Genomic DNA, 23565 nt, shown 5'->3' with positions numbered 1-23565 from the left:
TTCCTCAGATTTGGTTTATTAAAGTCCCCAGCTACAATAAATCCGGCCTCATGATATGCAGTTTCCAAATTGCACAAAATTCAGTGTAGTTCCTTGAGAGCGTTTGGTGGTATCGGCTTGAGGGGGAATATACATGGCTGTGACGAATTCTCTCGGGAGGTAATGCGGTTGGCATTTGACTGTGTGGTATTCTAGATAGGGTGAACAAAAGGACTTGAGTTCCTGTCCGTTACCACAATCACACAATGAGTAGTTTATGATGAAACATACACCTCCGCCTTTCTTTTTCCCAGAGAGTTCTTTATTCCTGTCTGCGCAATGTACTGAGAACCAGCTGGCTGTATGGACAAGGACAGTATATCTGGAGAGAGCCTTGATTCCGTGAAACAGAGTACGTTACAGTCTCTGTCTCTCTGGAAGGATATCCTTGCCCTGAGCTTGTCTACTTTATTGTCCAGGGACTGAACATTAGCGGGTAATATACTCGGAAGCATTGGATGGTTTGCATGCCTCCTGAGTTGGACTAAAAGTCCACTCCGAATACTTCTTCTCCACCAGCAGTGTCTTGGAGCAGACCCTTGGATAAGTGGAATTGGCTTGGGGGGTATTTCTGGTCAAAATGCTGCTCTGATATCCAAAGTTATTTCTGACTGTATGTAATAATACAAAAAAAGTCCTGAGCTAATGAGGTGAGAAATAACACAAAAACGAACAAAATATTGCAAAGTTGCTTAGGAGCCAGGAACCAAGCAACCATGTATATTGGCGCCATCTTGTTAACCTTGTGCTGGGGACAATAAAAGACTACTTCCATCACTAGCCGGCTACCACCCGGCTACTCAACCCTGCTCTACATTGGAATCACTTGCCACTTTAATGGAACACTAGTCATTTTAATAATGTTTACATACTGCTTTACTCATCTCATATCTATATACTGTATTTTAGTCAATGCCATTCTGACATTGCTAGTCCTAATATTTCCCACCTGGACAAAAGGAACACTTATGTGAGAATGCCATTCATTGACTACAGCTCAGCATTCAACACCATAGTACCCTCAAAGCTCAACACTAAGCTAAGGATCCTGGGACTAAACACCTCCCTCTGCAACTGGATCCTGGACTTCCTGACGGGCCGCCCCCAGGTGGTGAGGGTAGGTAGCAACACATCTAACACGCTGATCCTCAACACGAGCACCCCAGGGGTGCGTGCTCAGTCCCCTCCTGTACTCCCTGTTCACCCACTTTAAGTTTGCAGACAACACAACAGTGGTATGCCTGATCACTGGCAACAACCTATAGGGAGGAGGTCAGAGACCTGGCCGGGTGGTGCCAGAATAACAACCTATCCCTCAACATAACCAAGACTAAGGAGATGATTGTGGACTACGGGAAAAGGAGGACCGAGTACGCCCCCATTCTCATTCGATGGGGCTATAGTGGAGCAGGATGAGAGCTTCAAGTTCCTTGGTGTCCACATCACCAACAAACTAGAATGGTCCAAACACACCAAGACAGTCGTGAAGAGGGCACGACAAAACCTATTCCCCAGGAAACTAAAAAGATTTGGTATGGGTCCTGAGATCCTCTGGTTGCATCACTGCCTGGTACGGCAATTGCTCGGCCTCCGACTGCAAGGCACTACAGAGGGTAGTGCATACGGCCCAGTACATCGCTGGGGCTAAGCTGCCTGCCATCCAGGACCTCTACACCAGGCGGTGTCAGAGGAAGGCCCTAAAAATTGTCAAAGACCCCAGCCACAGACTGTTCTCCCTACTACCGCATGGCAAGCGGTACCGGAGTGCCAAGTCTAGGACAAAAAGGCTTCTCATCAGTTTTTACCCCCAAGCCATAAGACTACTGAACAGGTAATCAAATGGCTACCCAGACTATTTGCATTGTGTGCCACCCCCAACCCCTCTTTTACGCTGCTGCTACTCTGTTTATCATATATGCACAGTCACTTTAACTATACATTCATGTAGATATGTACATACTACCTCAATTGGCCCGATCAACCAGTGCTCCCTCACATTGTCTAACTGGGCTATCTGCATTGTGTCCTGCCACCCACCACCCGCCAACCCCTCTTTACGCTACTGGTACTCTCTGTTCATCATATATGCATAGTCACTTTAACCATATCTACATGTACATACTACCTCAATCAGCCTGACAAACCGGTGTCTGTATGTAGCCTCGCTACTGTATATATAGCCTTGCTTATTGCTTTATTGTTGTTTTTATTTCTTTACTTACCTATTGTTTACCTAATACCTTTTTTGCACTGTTGGTTAGAGCCTGTAAGTAAGCGTTTCACTGTAAGGTCTACACCTGTTGTATTCGGCGCAGGTGACAAATAAACTTTGATGTTGAGACTGGTGTTTTGCGGGTACTATTTAATGAAGCTGCCAGTTGAGGACTTGTGAGGCGTCTGTTTCTCAAACTAGACACTCTAATGTACTTGTCCTCTTGTTCAGTTGTGTAAATGTTATTTATCTTCTTTATTACATGTATTGTTTTTAATTTTGGACCTGCATTGTTGGAGCTCGGAGATTAAGATTTTCACTGTATCTTGCCAATACACCTGCAACCCTGTACATGTGACTATTAAACTTCTAGTCTAATCTAGCAGATGTACGCAATGTCCCCATGCTCTCTGGCAGCTTTCATAGCTGGGATAAGTTCTTTCCGCCTCTGGGGCCCAGCTTCCGAGTAGCCCTCGTTGACGATGTTGGTTCCTCTCAAGTTTTTGGCTCTCTCCAGAACAGCCATCTTGTCCTTCCTTATAAGGTAATGTATTTGATGTTATCATGAGAAAGGCCCATCATGCGTGGGCTCAAACAGCTATTAGTGTTATATCATACACAGTGACAATACATTTTCATGTGACAATCAACATCCCAAATACTAACATTTAAGACCAAAACACATGCAAATGGCGACAGAGGAGGAGGAAATTATTTATGTTCAAATGTCTGCAACATTATTGCATTGCACACAATGCAAACCGATACGTTTTTTTTCTCTGTCAAAGGTCATTTAATAACCAAGCCTGAATTGCAGTCTGACAAATTAATTTGCAATGTGGATGTTGTTCAGAGCAGGATTGCGCCAATGTCCTCACCAACACACATGAAATGAATTACAAGGTGGACTGGTGTAGCACAGCACTGAACATCATAACCTTGAAAGACCTTCACTGGCAGAGAATACTGAGATGACACTGTCCTCTCTGTAAACGTGGACCTATCGCCCCCTGTTGAACAAATTGGAGAAAGCAGCAAATGACGTCAAAGTGCCATGGGCCATTCAAGGGATGGTGCCAGGGTGGTATTAAGCCTAGTCTACTGTGGTTTGATTCAAAGATGGAGTATGATCTAACAGTGTTTTTATAGCACTATACTCAAATGAAACTTGTACAGAAAACATTATAAATAGTGTAGCATATTAACCTATTCTAGTATTGCACTCTGGCCTATCTCTATCTCTCTACAATTCACCTGACTCAGTGTGCATGTCTGGGAGGCAGCCGGAGTTACATAACAAATGCAATCACTGGGGGGATTGGATTAAGCTGGCCCGGGTTGAACAGAGCTATGGCCCGTCACGTGACCGGGCAAAGTCGGTGAGGGAGGCACACCCTGCTCAATTCAAACTGTCATTTGTGGTGCTCGGTCATGTAGTCACCAAGCCAGCATGATGTATTGTTCAGAAACATACATCTCTTTCCCATGAAACATATGCTTGAATTTTCAGACTAGGTTTCATTGGGAATGCAGAAAAATCATTTTTATCAAAAGCAATCACTTTTGCATGTGAAAACACTGAATCCTACTTATTACTCCTATTCATTAACCTGAAATAGTTTTCTTTGGCCGACAGCCAGAACGGGGAACCAGGTTCACGGAGGGAAGGCAGCCTGGTTCCGAAACAAATGTAATCACTTTTTGCAGAGGCACCGGGACAGTTTAATCGAATCCCCTCAGTGCCAACCTGTACTCTGGATTAGGAACCGGGGAAGAAAACAAATGCACTACAGCTCATGACTTTATCCAATTACCAGCCACAGCAAATTGGCACACAGTAGGCTAAGAATCCAGAACAAGCGAGAAACCAGAGAAAATAATCAAATAAGAAGCTTCAGCCAATTAAAAATCTCAAGTACATAGTAGGCCTACCGTAGTCTGAACAGTGCCTAGCCCTCTATCAACAAGTAGGCATACCTGAACCTCCGCTGCTAAAAACAAACATTTATTTTGTAGCCATGATTAAAACAAAAAAGTTATCAAAACATAACAACCGACTATTCAGTAGTGATGTTACATTTGATACTGGAGCCCAAAGACGTGTCAAAAATCGAAAATCAGTTGACTTCTTCTTTGGAGTTTAACGTCAGTTGGCATCCAATATGTTGCATTACCGCCCCCAACTGGACTATACTATGAATCCATTTTACTAACCCTACAGTCATTAAAAACTCACTACACCATTCCACTACTTTGACCCTATCTGCTTCTGCACCATGCCAACGGCCTGGGAAGACGGGACACTACCACTCAACACACCCTGTAACTCTTGCACCTGTTTACGTTGACCCCCCCCCCCCCCTTTGTTTTTACACTGCTGCTACTTGCCGTTTATTATCTATGTATAGTCATTTTACCCCAACCTACATGTATAATCTACCTCGACTAACCTGTACCTCCGCACATAGACTCTGTACTGCTACCCGCTTTATATAGCCTCGTTATTGTTATGTAATTTTATTGTATGACTTTTTATTTTTTACTTTAGTTTATTTAGTAAACATTTTCTTAACTCTATTTCTTGAACTGCATTATTGGTTAAGGGCTTGTAAGTACGTATGCATTTCACGGTAAGGTGACAAATCAAATGTGACCGACTGGCTCGATTCGAGGCAAAATTTGCAATTGTGTTTTTTTTACATTGGTTAAAAGTAGAGAATCAGAGCTAGAAAATTGTATTTCATTCACTACATTGAGGAACAATGGGAAAGTAATTCTGCTTTGAAAGTTGATAAACTTGTAACCTCAGAAAATGGCCTTTGAATGTTTTGGTATCTACTGGAGAGCTCTTCTTTGTCTACACCCATTCAGTATCGTTCCCACCCTCTTAAGCTTTAGCCCCACCCATCTCTTTAAGGGTTGATCCAAGTGTTCTGACCTAACAACAGCAGTCAAGCACCCAAGCTAACATTAGCTAACTAATTCCAGCCACAAATGAGAGAACAGCTCACTGACCATTTTACTCGCCCTAGCAGAGCTGGTTAGACTGTGTTTATGTTATCCAGAGCGTTGGTGACTGCAACTGTGTTGCTGGCAACAATTTAGTATTAAATGTCAGGAATTGTGAAAAACTGAGTTTAAATGTATTTGGCTAAGGTGTATGTGAACTTCCAACTTCAACTGTATCTCACATACCTAGATTTTACATGAGTTGGGAGCAACACTTCATTAATTAAACAACAGTAAACTGATTGGCTTTCCTCCTTCTTTCCGGCTATCATGTGTTTACCATTCCTGGCATGTTCAACCTAAACCACAAAGCCCTATGTCCAACAAGACGCCAGAGATGACAAGATTAGTGCCTGACTCAGAAACTCCTAGCTTTCCACATATGTCGATAGCTTGTAGAGCTTTCTCCTTTTGCTCTTTTGACACACACAAAATCAACATAATTCCTCTCCATGTCACTCTGACCGATTGTGCTTTTCCCAATTCGTCCATCACAATCTTTGAGACCGCAAACGGGTCACTCAAAAAAACATAACTACACGTGAATTGCACTCCATCAAACTGGTGTACATTTCCAACTTTAACCCTTTAAGTTCCACTCTTCTTTACCATCGCACACTCATTCTCACCAACTTACTCACGCCAACAGAATCGCACAATACTTCCACTTCCGCCATTGCTTGCTCGAGGTCCTCTCCGTTGTCAACCCCCAGACTACCAAAACAGTGTGCCAATCTTCAATTCCAAGCTGCATCCAAACACCGACCTCTACTGGATAACGTACTTACAAATGCAGTTAGGATGTTTTACATGTAGGCCTGTTTTTTTTTGACCGGTAACATAGCAGGTAAAGTATGACATTATGGAACATTCAGCAATGTAAGGGTATCGGGTCGAATCTTGGAGAAGGACAATTATTTGGAAAAAGGTTTTATGTGAAACCACACTTTTTGCACATTGTTGGTAAAATAATTTGTTTATGGCATTCCAACTGACAGTAGGCTAATAACGCCACCCCTTACTGCTGCGCCACATAGTTTTGATGAAAACAGTAGGAAAAAAACTCTGACAAAAACTCTGACAATCAAAACGATGCGCCGACAGAGAGGGCTGCCACGTTTCTAGTCCTTAGGAAACGTTGCAGTATTTTTTTAATGCATTATTTCTTACAAATCTTAAGTGTTATTACATACAGCCAGGAATCCCTATTGGATATCGAAACTGCGTCAACTTACCAGCACTACGACCAGGAATACGACTTTCTAAAAGCAGATGCTTTGTCCGCACCACCCAGGGTGCATTTAAACTGATTCCAGAGGCCGATCCAAAACAACGCCGCCGGAGGAGAGGGTGTCGGATCGGTCTTCTAGTCAGACTTCGGAGGCGCGCACACCACCCACCACCCACAGTATATTACTCGTTAATGTCCCTAGATAATAAAGTTGACGAAATCAGGGCAAGGGTTGCTTTCCAGAGAGACATCAGGGATTGTAACATACTGTGTTTCATGGAAACATGGCTTTCTCGGGATATGCTGTCGAAGTCGGTACAGCCACCTGGATTCTCAGTGCATCGTGCCGGCAGGAATAAACATCTCTCTGGGAAGAAGAAGGGCAGGGGTGTATGTTTCATGATTAACGATGTATGGTGGTGTAATTGTAACAACAAACAGGAATTCAAGTCCTTTTGTTCACCTGACCTAGAATTCCTCACAATCAAATGCCGCCTGTATTATCTCCCAAGAGAATTATTTTGGTTATTATCACAGCCGTTTATATCCCCCTCAAGCCGATACCACGACGGCCACGACTCAAACAGGAAGTACCCATGCTAAGGATTATTCAACGCTGGTCAGACCAATCGGAATCCACGCTTCAAGATTGTTTTGATCACACGGACTGGGATATGTTCTGGGTAGCCTCAGAGAATTGTTTCGACGTGTACGCAGATTCGGTGAGTGAGTTTATAAGGAAGTGTTAACCTCTCTTGGGTATGTGGGATGCTAGCGTCCCACCTGGCCAACATCCAGTGAGATTGCAGAGCGCCAAATTCAAATACAGAAATACTCATTATAAAAATTCAGAAAAGATACAACTATTTTACATAGGTTTAAAGATGAACTTCTTATGAATCCAACTACGGTGTCAGATTTAAAAAATGCTTTACGACGAAAGCATAGCTTACATTTATTTGATAACATAGCCCAGCAGACAAATCATTACAAACTGTAATCAGCCAAGTAGAAGAGTTACACAAGTCAGAAATGGAGAGAAAATTAATCACTTACCTTTTATGATCTTCATATGTTTGCACTCAGAAGACATTCATTTATTCAATTTTTGTTCGATAAAGTCTCTCTTTATATCCGAAAACCTCTTGTTTGCGCGTTTTCTTTAGTATTCCACAGGCTCAAACGCAGTCACAACAGGCAGACAAAAAATCCAAATTGTATCCATAAAGTTCATAGAAACATGTAAAACGATGTTTATTTTCAATCCTCAGGTTGTTTTTACCCTAAATAATCGATAATATTTCAACCGGACAATTACGTCATCAATATAAAAGGTAAACAAGAAAGGCACTCTCTCGGTCGCGCGCATGAAAAAGCTCTGTGACACGGCAGGGTCCACTCATTCAGACTGCTCTTAGTCCCTCATTTTTCAGAATACAAACCTGAAACAATTTCTAAAGGCTGTTGACATCCAGTGGAAGGCATAGGAATTGCAATTTGAGTCCTAAGTCAATGCATACTGTAATGGCATTGAATAGAAAACGACAAACAAACACAAAAATCCTACTTCCTGAATGGATTTTTCTCAGGGTTTCGCCTGCCAAATCAGTTCTGTGATACTCACAGACATTATTTTAACAGTTTTGGAAACTTTAGAGTGTGTTTTCTACCCAAATATACTAATCATATGCATATCCTAACTTCTGGACCTGAGTAGAAGGCAGTTTAATTTAGGCATGCTTTTCATCAAAAATTCAAAATGCTGCCCCCTACCCTAGAGAAGATAAGGAGATGTTGTACCCACTGTGACTATTAAAACCTACCCTAACCAGAAATTGTGGATAGAATGCAGCATTTGCGCAAAACTGAAAGCACGTACCACACCATTTAACCATACCAAGGCGACTGGGAATATGGCAGAAAACAAACAGAGTAATCATTCCCTCCGCAAGGGCAATCAAACAAGCAAAATGTCAGTATAGAGACAAAGTGGAGTCACAATTCAGCGGCTCAGACACGAGATGTACAGTGGGGCAAAAAAGTATTTAGTCAGCCACCAATTGTGCAAGTTCTCCCACTTAAAAAGATGAGAGAGGCCTGTAATTTTCATCATAGGTACACTTCAACTATGACAGACAAAAAAAAAGATTTTTTATGAATTTATTTGCAAATTATGGTGAAAAATAAGTATTTGGTCACCTACAAACAAGCACGATTTCTGGCTCTCACAGACCTGTAACTTCTTCTTTAAGAGGCTCCTCTGTCCTCCACTCGTTACCTGTATTAATGGCACCTGTTTGAACTTGTTATCAGTATAAAAGACACCTGTCCACAACCTCAGTCACACTCCAAACTCTACTATTACTGGAAGCTGAGACAGGAGGGGTCAGGAGACACTGTGGCCCCATCCGATGACATCCCCAGACCGGGCCAAACAGGAAGGATACAAGCATTTCGCTACACTCGCAATAACATCTGCTAACCATGTGTATGTGACCAATAAAATTAGATTTCCTATTTATTGCTGACCAACAGATGTCACTAATGTGCATTATGAACTGATATCGAAGCTCAGAGTAGGCCTAATTAACTGTTTTCTAGCACAATTCAGCTGTTTAACTGCCTGCAGCCAAATTCAGACAAAAGAGTAAAAGCAGCTCTTTTGGAAGGGAACAAACGAATCGGGAACCAAATCACATCAGTCTGTCCTATCTGGTGTAATTCTCCTGTCATATCTGGGGTCCTATGTGAACGTAAGTATATTCCCTCTAATTGTCCCATCTCTCTTTCTCCCCTCCCCAGAGACCTGAGCCCTAGGACCATGGCCTCAGGACTACCTGGCCTGACGACTCCTGGCTGTCCCCGTCTCCAGTCCACCTGGTCGTGCTGCTGATCCAGTTTCTGCTGTTCTGCCTGTGGCTATGGAACCCTGACCTGTTCACCGGATGTGCTACCTTGTCCCAGACCTGCTGTTTTTGACCCTCTCTCTCCCCCTCCCTCTCTCCCTTTCTCTATCTTTGTCTCTCTACTGCACCTGCTGTCTCAACCGCTGAATGCTTGTCTATGAAAAGCCAACTGAAATTTACTCCTGAGGTGCTGACCTGTTGCAACCTCTACAACCACTGTGATTATTATATGACCCTGCTGGTCAACCATGAACATTTGAACATCTTGAAGAACGATCTGACTTTAACGATCTGACTTTAATGTACCCTTATAATCTCCACCCGGCACAGCCAGAAGAGGACTGGCCAACCCTCAGAGCATGGTTCCTCTTTAGGTTTCTTCCTATGTTCCTGCCTTTCTAAGGAGTTTTTACTAGCCACCATGCATTTACATCTGCATTGCTTGCTCTTTGGGGTTTTAGGCTGGGTTTCTGTACAAGCACTTCGTGACATCTGCTGATGTAAAAAGGGCTTTAGAAATACATTTGACTGATTGAATTATCTGTGAAAGAGCCATTAATTTTGCTTCCTGATTTGCATACTGTTACTATTGCTTTTTGAGCTCCAGGCAACAATTATCTGCAGATAAATTATAAAAACATTCTCTGAAGATGGTAAGGAACAATATAGATACAAATTCCGGTCAACACTCATTTTTTCAGTGCATACATTTTTTTCCCTTTATTTTGCAGGCCATCTAATAATTTGGTCAGGTAAAAATGTATTTGAAATCACATTTCAAGTTCTGACATAATGGTACGTTTTAGGCTTTAAATTAGAGATTGAAAACTTTTTCATGGTTTTAGGTATTTTCTAAGTACTGAATGAAGAGCAGTTTGGGAGCCAAATTAACGGCTCTTTTAGGTGAAGGGAGCCAAAGATACCTGGGATATGCTGAATTTAGACGGGATACTGTGGCATGTAAACATCTTATCCAGTTTACTGTTGTTTTTCACGGTCTGAGCAGACTCAGTTTCGTTTATCATGGGTGTTGTTTATGATGTTTGTCTGATTGTCAAACCAATCACTTAAAAAAAGCAGGCTACCTGTACAGGTCATCCACTATAATAATTTCCGTAATCATTTATTTTGCTGATACTCAATACTATTAGGTATTTGTTGTGGAATTGTTAGATATTGCTGCAATATCGGAACTGGAAGCACACGCATTTCGCTACACCAGTGATAACATCTGCTAAACTCATGTATGTGACCAATAAATTGTATTTTATTTGATAATTTGACTGCAAGAAATGCATAATCCTGCAGGAGTACATATTATAGTACTCGACATGTGAGAGATTATAGGCCTACAATCAAGTGTCCATATTTCAATTACTATATTTATTATTATATTATATTATATTATTATATTTCAAATACTATTCCATTTAACCCATATTCATTTAAATGAGGGAAATTATGTTTCATCATGGTAACAGGGATAGCCTACTCGTGAGCGGGAAATATCAAAGGCACATGCATGGAAACTGTTTATCCCGAATAAGACCCTGAGCGGGCGTTTAGCTACTATCCGGTGCGCATGTTGCATCTTGTGGACGTTTTTGTCTTTTACTAAAACATATTTTTCGTCTAGTGAAAACTCCGCCCACTTCTACGACTTCGTTCATTGCGTTTGCGCTGTGTTCTCTCCTCACAACTATCTACTTTTTGGCGATTTAATCATGTCTTTGGAGGTGGAATCGGCAGAGTAAGTATTCTAGGTGTTCATATTTGCACAACTGTAAATGGTTGTTTGATTTGTTTCTTTATTGTGGTTCACGTGGCAGGTCTAAACTCAGTTGAGGCCTAACAGTACCACAACCTGCAAGCAGCTTGTAGCCACCCCCAGCTTGCTAAGCTAACATCACTTTGCTAACCAGCCTACTAGATACCTAGCTATGTTTCATTAGCAAGTGTTGTGTGTTTTTGTAACCACTAGTGGTCTTTTAGCTTAGGTTATGATAGTGTTGCAGCCATATAGTATGTACTCGCTAACTTAGCTGTTCTGATAGGCTAGCTAGCTACATCGTTAATCAGCCCAGCTAGCTAACGTTAGCTAGTTTGCAAGCGAACAAGATAGACCGAGCTTGTCTTGCATCAAAACATGACGTACCTTGATGGAGTCTACCTTGATTTTGCAGCGTGATTCGTCTGATAATGCAGTACCTGAAAGAGAACAATCTGCACCGAACACTGACCACCCTTCAGGAAGAGACCACCGTGTCTTTGAACACTGTGGACAGTATCGAGAGTTTCGTGGCAGACATCAACAGTGGCCATTGGGACACTGTGCTGCAAGCTATCCAGTCACTCAAGCTCCCTGACAAGACTTTGATAGACTTGTATGAACAGGTAAGAAGTTGGTGTGTTGCATTTTGAATTTGTATGTACCATAACTGTATTTACCATCTAGTAATTTACTGCTATGTCAATATGTTTTCTGTAAGATGGAGAGTTAATATATTTGTTTGTTCCCCCCCAGGTGGTGTTGGAGCTCATTGAGTTGAGAGAGTTGGGCGCAGCCAGGTCTTTGCTAAGGCAAACAGACCCCATGATCATGCTGAAGCAGACCCAACCAGAGAGGTACATTCACCTGGAGAACCTGCTGGCTCGCTCCTACTTTGACCCCAGAGAGGTGAGTTGACATCTCCCAACATTACACCCTGCACAGGGGAGATATAACTCCGTATGCACTGTTTTCCAGGTTCTGTCATGAGTCTGGTTCTCTGTGCATCAGTTGCATGCCTGGACATCCATTTATTGAACACCAAAAAATCACCCTAACTTTACTTGTGTTCCCCTGAAATAAAGCATGAAGAAATGTCCTATAGAGTTTTGACTTTGCCACTTGTATCTTTTTCTTCCATTGTCACTCAAATGAAGCCCGAATTCCTAAAAGCATCTTAAGGCTAAGTTCATTGTTAGAACCGTTGTAGGAGCAGTGGCAATTTTAGCATCTAAATCTTGGTGGGGCAAAACAAAAATAAGTGTGATGCATGCCAGCAAAGCCACTACGCATAAACATATCTGATATGGCAGACTTGCTTAAACAAATGTGGCTTCTACTGACCATTGAGATGTACAAACTATAGCGTAAGGAGACAAGTGGATAAGAGGCAATCCGTCATTTCGATTAAGACATTAATGAGCAAGCGACGACGGACGTAGTCACTAACTATTTGTTCAGCACTTTTTGAAATGTACAGCGACAGAATTCAGAACATGGGCCGTCCTTACAGTATACTCCCTGTACACGTCAGAACCGTACAATAAATAAATGGGACATATAAACAGACAATGAAAGCTCTTACAATATTCAATGATTACATTTCTCTAAAACAGGTTATAGGCTATATGTGCACCACCAAGTTAGAACAGTAGGCTAAATTAAGAGGTGAAAATAGACCACATTATTTGGGTATTTGCGTGTCAAAAAAGATACACGTCATTTAACACTATTTGACGCCTTAAATAAGCTTTTAATTTGACACGTCAAATAACACAATTATGTTATAGAATGTTGTGTGTGCTGGATTTGCACGTGCAAGACAAGCACCACAACTACTATCAGTAGCACTGTCAAAGCTGTACCCAAAAAAGGAGCCAAACAAGCACATACCGGGCCACAAACGATGTGTTTACAATACCGCTTTGGTGAAAATAGACCAAATTATTAGGGTGAGGCACACGGGCTACTAACCGCTTACTACACAACCTCTATTAACTAGATTCGAACAAGGTACTGCAGTGACGATGCAGTGTCTTAGATACACTTAGTATTACTTTCTTAGTTAGAGTATACATATCTCCCTTGCATATGACATAATTTATGGAGCAGCATACAATATATCTTTGGACTCACCTTGTGAAGTCGAAGTCTGGCATTCTCTGAATTTATGGAGGGAACTTGGGGGGGGGGGGACACAGTCACTCCATTGAATAGCAGGCTAACATTAGTGGTTTCTTTGCAACGCTTACAGTTAGCCGCTGATTACTTCCAAACGACTCATTATTGAATTTGCGATTTCCAATTTATGTAATGTTTATGGTCGATGAGCATCGATAAATTGTATCTATATTTTCTCCATTATTTCTCTTCATATGACAAGTATTAAAAAGGATTTGCCAGTATATTGTCGACTTGATGATGACTGGTAGCTAAGACTTTAAAAGTAATGTGTTGACGTGATCAGTCCAATCAAAGCTACTGTAGATTTAACATGATTTGATGTCATTCTATCTGCGGCTAATAACCTTGAGCTTTCTTGGATGGACACTTCTAATATAACTCCATAGCAGAACCCAAGGTGTTAAAAGTTTTGAGCTCTAACCTTAGAATTGGGTGACATATTGTCCCATGAGTGACAGAAAACTGAGCCAATCAGGTGCACCGCTCTGCATTTTCTGCTGGCTAGCCCCACCACAGAAACACCTGAGCTAGGCTGAAACACCTGCATTATGGAGCTGCCTTACTCACTTCTACTTAAGTGTGGTGCTCTGCCTCACCTGCCCTGAATGACGGGTCGCCGCTGTGTAGGAGCATCGTTGTGTCCCAAAATCATTGTTACTAAAGTTGCACTTGAAAACGGTTGTTATTTACAGGCTGCCTCAGATCACTTGTAGAACAGCTAAGTGCGTTATTAGATGCTTTTTTTTGCCCTTCCATGTCACTTTAAATACAGAAGATCTCCCCTAAACAAACAATCAAGATGTTTATTTGTCTCTGTGACCGCAGATAACTTCAGAACAAAGTCGACTACAAATAAGAAGTTTGTTTTTGCAATTGTTACAAACAAGCAATGGATAAAAATATTAATTACATGAAAACAGATGACTGTATTAAAAGATGAACACAGTTTAGGCTACGTAGGCCTATATATTTCAATCATATTGAAATAATTTTCTCAATATATTTAATAATGCGTAACAACGTATGCAATAATGTGCCAAATCTTGATTTAATGCATTATTTGCCTATTGGTTACTCATTAGAATAAGCCGCCTAAACATTTTCAGCAATAGGTGATATCTCTTTAGGAGCTGATCTGTCGGCAGTATTGTGGAATAAATATAACACGATTATGAATGAAGAAATCTGATCAGAGAGCAGCGCTGCCTTTCTTTCAATCCTATCGGTATCGACAGATGCCTTAGCGAACATTTTCTCTGCGTGCTTTTTTGGGGAAACGTTACATCTTTGGCCATTTGAAAGAAGGGTGCTCTACCGGGAAACCGGGACTGGGTCGGTTTTTGTTATGGTATCTTACGAGTTCCTGCAGTCTTGTTTGTCATTGCCCAGTGTCTGTATGCTCTCCCTCTGTGTCCTCCCAGGCCTACCCAGACGGAAGCAGTAAGGAAAAGAGGCGTGTGGCCATCGCCCAGGCCCTGGCCGGGGAGGTCAGCGTGGTGCCCCCCTCCCGTCTCATGGCCCTGCTGGGACAGGTGGGTGACATGTTCCTATACCTCTGGGCACCCATCATAGGGTCTTTTCACGTTAGTTCAGCACACACAGTGTGAGCTACGAGCAGGCTAATATTCTGTTGCAGCAGCTTGATGTCTCACATTTTGAGACCACCGATTTTAGTATTTTAACTGCCATCTTTTAACCACCATCTCGCTCAGTCCCTAAAATGGCAGCAGCACCAGGGTCTCCTGCCCCCAGGTATGACCATTGACCTGTTCAGGGGCAAGGCAGCTGTGAAGGATGTGGAGGAGGAGCGCTTCCCCACACAGCTCACCAGACACATAAAGGTACTGTATGCCCAGATTTGGTACTGTCAGTGTATTTTATTAGTGAGGGTGGTTTTGATGCTGCTTCTTGGCTGTTTCTTTCTTACAACAGAGAATCCTGTATCTCAATGGTACTGGCTTGGTTATGCAAAGCATAATTGAATCAAACAATGCATAAAAACGCTTAATGCATGACAACAAGAACAAGGAGTGCTATTTGGGTGTTATAATAATGCGGTGTTATTCTTACTAGTTTGGGCAGAAGTCCCATGTGGAGTGTTCCCGCTTCTCTCCTGATGGTCAGTACTTGGTCACGGGATCAGTTGATGGTTTCATCGAGGTCTGGAACTTCACCACGGGCAAAATCAGAAAGGTACGTGTGCGATCCAACTCCAAATGATACTCGGATTTGTGGCAATTTGGAAAATATCACTGGATTTCAATTCATGGAGTTTTGAAAATACCCTTGCTAGCATTTTGTAAAATGACCTAATCAAATGTTTGTGATAGGATCTGAAGTACCAGGCGCAGGATAACTTCATGATGATGGACGATGCAGTGTTATGTATGTGCTTCAGCAGGGACACAGAGATGCTGGCCACAGGGGCCCAGGACGGCAAAATAAAGGTATGTACTATAGTGCTAAACGATTAACTGAGATGTTGGTTATTTTTCCGCTTTTTTAAACCTCTAATTTGACCGACGTCAGTTCAATTTGAATTCCATTTAGTTCAGTTTTTTTCTGTGAGTTCGATGTGCAGTTTCTGTAGCGCTAAATCAGGTCACTCCTGAAGTGTGCAATGTAGTAGTTTCCAACAGACCAATATTCTACGTAGTTTAGCGCTGGAAATGTGGTAATTGACTACAATAACCATAATCCACTGCGCGCCTGCTTAAACTTGTCCGGACTGCGAAGAGCAAACACGGAGACTGAAAATGTATGATCTAAGTGGTTGATGGTTGGTGTTCAGCGGTTATAAAAGTATGGCTTATTTACTTAGTAGTGATGCACCGATATGACATTCCTCGCCAAAAAAAAACATACCGACAACCAATATTTTACATTTTTGTGGCTGTTTTAGTACAGTTAAATAGTTAACACACACACGTGGACGCAGCGGTCTAAGGCACTGCATCTCAGTGCAAGAGGCATCACTACAGTTCCTGGTTCGAATCCAGGCTGTATCACAGCTGACCGGGATTGGGAGTCCCATAGGGCTGCGCACAATTGGCCCAGTCGTCTGGGCCGTCATTGTAAATAAGAATTTGTTCTTAACTGAATTGTCTATTTAAATAAAGGTTACACACACACACACCAAAAAGTTATTTTGTTGGCATTTACGTATGTCCCCATTAACAGTAAAACATAATTAAAACCTATTTCTTTCACTTACTTGCTGTGCTGTTTCATTGTTCACTTGTTCAGTCATTTCATTCTCAACCAACACAAAGATGCCGTTTGGGTCTTTGTGTGTCAAAAAAGATACACGTCAAATATTTTAGCACATGGGACCAACACTACAGTACATGGTGCGTTTTATATTTTTGTTCAGTATACAAATACTAGAGCTGACACCTTGTGGTTATAATGTTGGACTGCATATGATTACACCAGGATCATACATAACACGAGGCAAACAAATATATTTTGTAATTAAATCAAATGAACCTTTCTGAACACCTTCATGATGGTGATATTTGCTAAGAACCCATACACTGCTCTTGCCATTTATCAGCCGTTTCTTTTCAAGTTATTAGCAAATGATTCCCAAGTTATCTCGGACGCGAATGCTTTTTAATATTCCCAATACTATCATATAAAATAGAGAACATCAACAAAACGTCAATGTGTGACGATTTGCTAATCCTGTGTCAGTATATAAATGACAAGCCACATGCACATGTTCATTGGACATGCCCACGAAGCCGATACTAATCCTATCATATGTCTGCATGAGGCATGCATGCCAAAAATAATCTCACATCCACTGTAAGCTATGGAACCGAAAGGTTAGAGCACGGATAGTGGAGGCTAGACAAATACCCTGGAGAGTGACCACAGTGAAGGGTCACTTTTACATGGGCAGCAAAGTAGCCATTAATTGTATGAGTTCCATCCCGGGACGCAAACCTTAATCAAATGAGACTTGAAGCTAGTGTACCAACCACTGGAGGAGGGTGAGTGTAGCAGAATGAAGCAAAATTGCAGGAGGGGTGACTGGTGCTTTCTCAATTCATCCTGCCTCGATTCCTCTCATCACCTGAAAACCAGTTGGAGAAGAAATTGAGGGGGAGGGACCTTGTACCTTCTCCTCCAATACAGTTGCGATAGAATGTGAGTAATCAAGGAAAGACAAATTGAGACAAAGCCCTAGTAGCCATTGTGTGGTGATGTCACCCACCCTGAGACCTCAAGTACTGTTATCCTAGCCCAACCAATATCATGGTTTTGGTAGGATAATGGACACTGCTTTGGGTGTATGAAGTGTTGCTGTAGACAGTGGTTGCATCCTAGGTCAGCCATACAGGGATTGTTACACCCACACCAATGATCAAGGACATCAGCTGCAAATCTGTGCAATATCATCAGACAAAATCGTAGTGAGTGACAACCAAATAAAACAGGGAATGTTCAATTTCCAAACAATGCACTATACTTAATTCAAAGAATCAAAACTTTATTTCATATCCTACAAAGAAAGCCTATATAAATGATTAGTGGGTTTAGACATCCATCTTACTCCAAAACAAGGGATGATTGAATAGTGTCAAGTACACATGATAAGCAGTATGTCTGGGCTGGGCTGGAACAGAAGCCTGCACAACCAGTAGCTAGAGCTCTAGGAGCAAGGTCGGCCATGCATGTTCTAAATCTATGTAATATTACTTTTAAAGTATTTTTATTTTTTTGTCCTACAAGCAATTGTAACAGTAAACCAATATTATATATAACCCATTGGAGATATACCCTTCAGTCCCCCCAGAACTTCATCTGCAGACCGGGTTAACAGCTTTCACAGGTCTGTGTCTGAAGTTAGGAAACGATCAAAATTAGACCAGGACTTGCTTCAGTATTCTCAAGTGATATTGCATTTGATATTGTTTCAATTGTGTTTTTGTGTTGTCGTAGTTCTCCGGGAAATCGGTTCAGTAGCTAGCTAGGTAGCGAACGTTTGTCATACATTTTTTGGGGGTGGCTGTCTATCCTAATATGTAGCTGACGTTAGCTAAAATAGATGCCGTAATCCAATTACCTGTGTGCTGCACATCGTCCTGGCACCGCCACCACCCGCTGCTGACTTTACTATCCATGCAGGCAACGCAGCGATGCTTCTTTGGGAAATCTTTAAATTGCAAAATAGATTTGTCCCTGATCGTAAGGACCATCCCATCCATGAATACTACGGTCGAAATGCTGATTTGACCTTGAGAAAACAACTAGACTAAGCTAGCTAGCCTAGCTGTTCACAGCTGTGATGGAATGGCTGTTTTACAAACGCACAACTCCAGGGTTCACTTCCACGCCTCCTTAAAAAGGTCTATAAGGAGTGTCACTTTTCCTTCAACTTTTGATGTTCAAACTCTTGCATTAGTGTGAGTTTCCACTCAACCCATCTTCCCTACCTCGTCTCTCCTCTGACAGGTGTGGAAGATCCAGAGTGGCCAGTGCTTGCGACGCTTTGAGCGCGCCCACAGTAAAGGTGTCACCTGCCTCAGTTTCTGCAAGGACAGCAGCCAGCTGCTCAGTGCCTCCTTCGACCAGACCATTAGGTAACCTTCCGATATGAAACCATTTTTCTCTCATGCTTTCTCATTTCTAACTTTCTCCTCTTTTTTTTTTTGTTTTCTTCCTACCTGTACATCAGTGGTCACCAATGAACCATAACCGTTATGTTTTTGCATTCCACAGGGTTCACGGGCTGAAGTCGGGCAAGTCGCTGAAAGAGTTCCGAGGACACTCTTCGTTTGTTAATGAAGCAACATTCACACCTGACGGACACCATATCATCAGCGCTTCCTCTGACGGCACTGTAAAGGTATGAACCCCAACGCTGCAAAAGGCTGCTTAGAAGCCAGCAGTCCCATAATGTACAAGGAAAACTTTTATTTGCATCATATATTTTGACTTGGCTCCACCTACACTACATGCTGGTCACACATCTCATTCCAAAATCATGGGCATTAATATGGAGTTGGTCCCCCCTTTGCCGCTATAACCGCCTCCACTCTTCTGGGAAAGCTTTCCACTAGATGTTGGAACATTGCTGCGGGGACATGCTTCCATTCAGCCACGAGCATTAGTGAGGTCGGGCACTGATGTTGGGCGATTAGGCCTGGCTCGCACTCAACGTTCCAAATCATTCCAAAGGTGTTCGATGGTTTGAGGTCAGGGCTCTGTGCAGGCCAGTCAAGTTCTTCCACACCGATCTCAACAAACCATTTCTGTATGGACCTCGCTTTGTGCATGGGGGCATTGACATGCTGAAACAGGAAAAGGCCTTCCCCAAACTGTTGCTACAAAGTAGGAAGCACAGAATCGCCTAGAATGTCATTGTATGCTGTAGCATTAAGATTTCCCTTTACTGGAACTCAGGGGCCTAGCCTGACCCATGAAGAAGAGCCGCAGACCATTATTCCTCATCCACCAAACTTTACAGTTGGCACTATGCTTTCGGGCTGGTAGCGTTCTCCTGGCATCCGCCAAACCCATATTCGTCCATCGGACTACCAAGTGTGTTTCATCACTCCAGAGAACGCATTTCCACTGCTCCAGAGTCCAAAGGCGGCGAGCTTTACACCACTCCAGCCGGCACTTGGCATTGCGCATGGTGATCTTAGGCTTGTGTGCAACTGCTCGTCCATGGAAACCCATTTCATGATTCTCCCGATGAACAGTTCTTGTGCTGACGTTGCTTTGAGAGGCAGTTTGGAACTTGGTAGTGAGTGTTGCAACCGAGTACAGACAATTGTTTTATGCGCTTCGGCACTCTGCAGTCCCGTTCTGTGAGCTTGTGGCCTAACACTTCGCGGCTGAGCCGTTGTTGCCCCTAAACGTTTCCACTTCACAATAACAGCACTTACAGTTGACCGGGGCAGAAATTTAACGAGCTGGCTTGTTGGAAAGGTGGCATCCTATGACGGTGTCATTTTGGCCTTACTGAAGAGCTCAGAGACTTTCAATCTACTGCTAATGTTTGTCTATGGAGATAGCATGGCAGTGTGCTCGATTTTATACACCTGTCCGCAACGGGTGTGGCTGTAATAGCCGAATCCACTAATTTGAATGTGTGTGTACACACACACACACACACGTGTATATTGACTTGTCTCCACCCTATACCAGATTGTCTAGTTCATAGTATGACCAGTATACCTGCATTTATAGCATAATAAATGTTCTCGGCTTTTGATTGTTAACCCTTGTCTGTGAATCTCTGTCAGGTGTGGAACATGAAAACCACAGAATGCACCAACACCTTCAAGTCCCTTGGCACCTCGGCCGGCACCGACATCACAGTCAACAACGTCATCCTGCTGCCCAAGAACCCAGAGCACTTTGTGGTGTGCAACCGCTCCAACACCGTAGTCATCATGAACATGCAGGGCCAGGTCAGGACTCAACTTGACCCCTTACGGTCGTCAGAAACCCACGTATAACTGAATAAGTATTAATTTTGAATATTTGAAAATGACATGTATGACCTTATTCCCTCTGTCCTCCAGATTGTGAGGAGTTTTAGCTCTGGTAAGAGGGAGGGAGGAGACTTTGTCTGCTGCACGCTGTCTCCCCGTGGCGAGTGGATCTACTGTGTAGGAGAGGATTTTGTGCTCTACTGCTTCAGCACGGTCACTGGCAAGCTGGAGAGAACCCTGACAGTATGTTAATTCCAAATCATCTATATTTTAATACAATATGCCTTAACTGCGGAAGGATCTCCTCCTACAATATTGCACCAATTGTCTTCATTTCAGGCTCAAAAGAAGCGGGTTGACCTCTTACTGGCCATGTTAGATTCAGCTGTGTTTTGTATTGTTTGCTTATTTACCATGCTCTCGCAATGGAAATGGTGTAAGCACTTGTAGGCCAATGTATCTGTAGAATGACTACATTGCCTATAATACTCGTTGATGGGTAATTCCAAATTACCATGGCAATTATGCATCACAGTAGTTATATTAGTGTGTGTTCGTTAATTCAATCTGGAGTGCCAGAGTGCGATCTGGGCGTTTTGTAAATTCAGAGTTTGTCAGATTGTCCGTTTTGTAAATTCAGAGTGTTTCGCTCTCGGAGCGTTCAGAGCACACTGGACGCTTCAGGCCAAGGGGTGGGATTGATCCGAGCGTTCTGACCTCACAATGGCAGTCAAGCACCGAAGCTAACTTGCTAGCTACTTCGACTCAAATGAGAGTACACATCGGACATGCAGGACCAGCCCTAACCTACAGGTCTACTGTTTTTAATATTATAGATAACATGGCTTCGTGGTAGGCCTATCAAAACAGTTTTTTTTTAAAGAGAGAACATGCGCCAGGAAATAGGCCTATGGTAGTTTTTTATGCTCTGGAGAGAATATTACCACTATATATCCAGACACCCAAAAACTGTACAGATGAACACATTTTGATTTTGCAGGTGGGGGAAATTGCATTGCAATCATTAACATTTAACTCATGCCTGGTTAAAATAAAAATAAGAGTTGTCTATTTTACCTGAGAAATAATTTGTGTGTTGATGTCATTTAGTCAGACAAGGTCAGGGACAAGACACGCAATTCAACATTTCTGTTGGAAAAAACATACATTACCGATCAAAAGTTTGGACACACCTACTCATTCCATTGAGAGAATGCAAAGCTGTCATCAAGGCAAAGGGTGGCTACTTTGAAGAATCTCAAATCTAAAATATATTTTGACTTATTTAACACTTTTGGTTACTATAGGATTCCATATGTGTTATTTCATAGTTTTAAAGTCTTCACTATTATTCTACAATGTAGAAAATAGTACAAATAAAAATAAACCCTTAACTGGTACTGTATATTGTCACACCGGATAGGTGGAGTGAAATGTGTTGTTTTTACAGGGTCAGCCATAGTAGTATGGCGCCCCTGAAGCAAACTAGGGTTAAGTGCCTTGCTCAAGGGCACATCAGCAGATTTTTCTCCTTTTCGCTCGGGTATTCAAACCAGCAAACTTTCGGTTACTTGCCCAATGCTTTAACCACTAGGCTACCTGTCGCCCTAGTTAGATGAATGTAAAAGAGCCAGGATTGACTAGTCTAAAGGTTGTGTTAGAAACTCATCATGACATCTTGTCTCCCCTACCCTAGGTCCATGAGAAGGATGTGATTGGTATCGCCCACCACCCCCACCAGAACCTCATCTCCACGTACAGCGAGGACGGCCTACTCAAGCTCTGGAAACCCTGAGTATGGCCCTGCTTAACCCCACAAGCCCCCTTCCATCGGCATGCCAGCTGCTCTGCCCATGGGACTGTGCAGTGTTTTCCCTACCATTGCTTTAGGCAGGCCGGGTAATGTCTCCCTCCCATCTCTGTTCAGGCCAAAATGCTTTGGCCCCAATTGACAGTCCGTGTTTGCTGTTGTGGGGCTCCCGCGCCATGCCTAAGACAAGGTCTAACTAGGGAAAACACTGGGGTATTGGGAGTACAGTGATGGGCATTAGAAAAACTTTTTTTATATATATTTTAAAAAATGATTAATGTAAATATATTTTTTAATTGCGTTTTTTTCTCTCAAGAATGTCTGGTTCAATATTTTGCCTCGTATCAGTCTGGTCAGCCATTGTTTTGTTTTACTGCACTGCAAGAAATAAAAAGGGCTGTTATTTGTCTCCTTTTTTAAAATTTGAATCCCTGAATGCGATGGTATTCCTTTCCATGTGTGTTGACGTGTGTTCCTAGATGTGAAACGCATGGATTGCTATTATGTATTGATTACGTGTCAGTGGTTGACTGGATTTACATGTACCATTTCTTGTCTGGGCCAATAAAAAATATTTCTGACCAGGAACAAAGTGAAAGTATTTTCTGTCGAGCAGCCCTCTTATTGAGCCTTGATAGTCCGATTTACAGTATAAAATGTATGCACTCACTATTGTAAGTCTCTCTGGATACCAGCGTCTGCTAAATGTGCAGCCTGCCAATTTGACAAGAGCTGGTTCGGATTGTTGACCAACAGGAAGGCTGAACAATCTTTATGCAATTTGTTGGCCCCCAATATTTTATTTATTGGAAGAAGAAAAAACATTGAAGGGCTGGACATGCAGATGAACGAAAAGCTGGGGTCTGGTATTAAGGACATTTTCTGAAATATTACATATCTTAACAAATTTAATAATTGTTACTTTTATGTAGGAGAGAAAGTCTTGGCTGCT

The 23565-nt window shown here is 42.3% G+C and overlaps 1 protein-coding gene across 1 annotated transcript; it reads left to right on the top strand.

The window, feature by feature from the left end:
* The first annotated feature begins 10955 nt into the window (after positions 1-10955).
* Positions 10956-23205, top strand: LOC110505068 (WD40 repeat-containing protein SMU1). The gene is made up of 12 exons (XM_021584024.3): positions 10956-11147; positions 11581-11791; positions 11922-12074; positions 14771-14881; positions 15062-15190; positions 15423-15542; positions 15680-15796; positions 18813-18940; positions 19080-19206; positions 20612-20779; positions 20894-21046; positions 22500-23205. The coding sequence occupies exons 1-12, from the start codon at positions 11122-11124 to the stop codon at positions 22596-22598; spliced, it is 1542 nt and encodes a 513-aa protein (XP_021439699.1). The 5' UTR covers positions 10956-11121; the 3' UTR covers positions 22599-23205.
* Positions 23206-23565: the final 360 nt, after the last annotated feature.

The sequence above is a fragment of the Oncorhynchus mykiss genome, chromosome 25 (assembly GCF_057628025.1).
Source record: "Oncorhynchus mykiss isolate SJ-2025 chromosome 25, ASM5762802v1, whole genome shotgun sequence".
In the NCBI taxonomy this organism is placed as follows: Eukaryota; Metazoa; Chordata; class Actinopteri; order Salmoniformes; family Salmonidae; genus Oncorhynchus; species Oncorhynchus mykiss.
The sequence above is the reverse complement of the archived record's forward strand: the minus strand, read 5'-3'. Positions and strand labels throughout refer to the sequence as shown.

What these genes read in the sequence shown, in the direction of transcription:
- LOC110505068 (XM_021584024.3), top strand. Translation starts at nt 11,122, where the DNA reads ATGTCTTTGGAGGTGGAATCGGCAGA. An exon ending in CCTCTGACGGCACTGTAAAG is followed by an intron (nt 19,207 to 20,611) that starts GTATGAACCCCA and finishes AATCTCTGTCAG; the next exon opens with GTGTGGAACATGAAAACCAC. An exon ending in TCATGAACATGCAGGGCCAG is followed by an intron (nt 20,780 to 20,893) that starts GTCAGGACTCAA and finishes TCTGTCCTCCAG; the next exon opens with ATTGTGAGGAGTTTTAGCTC.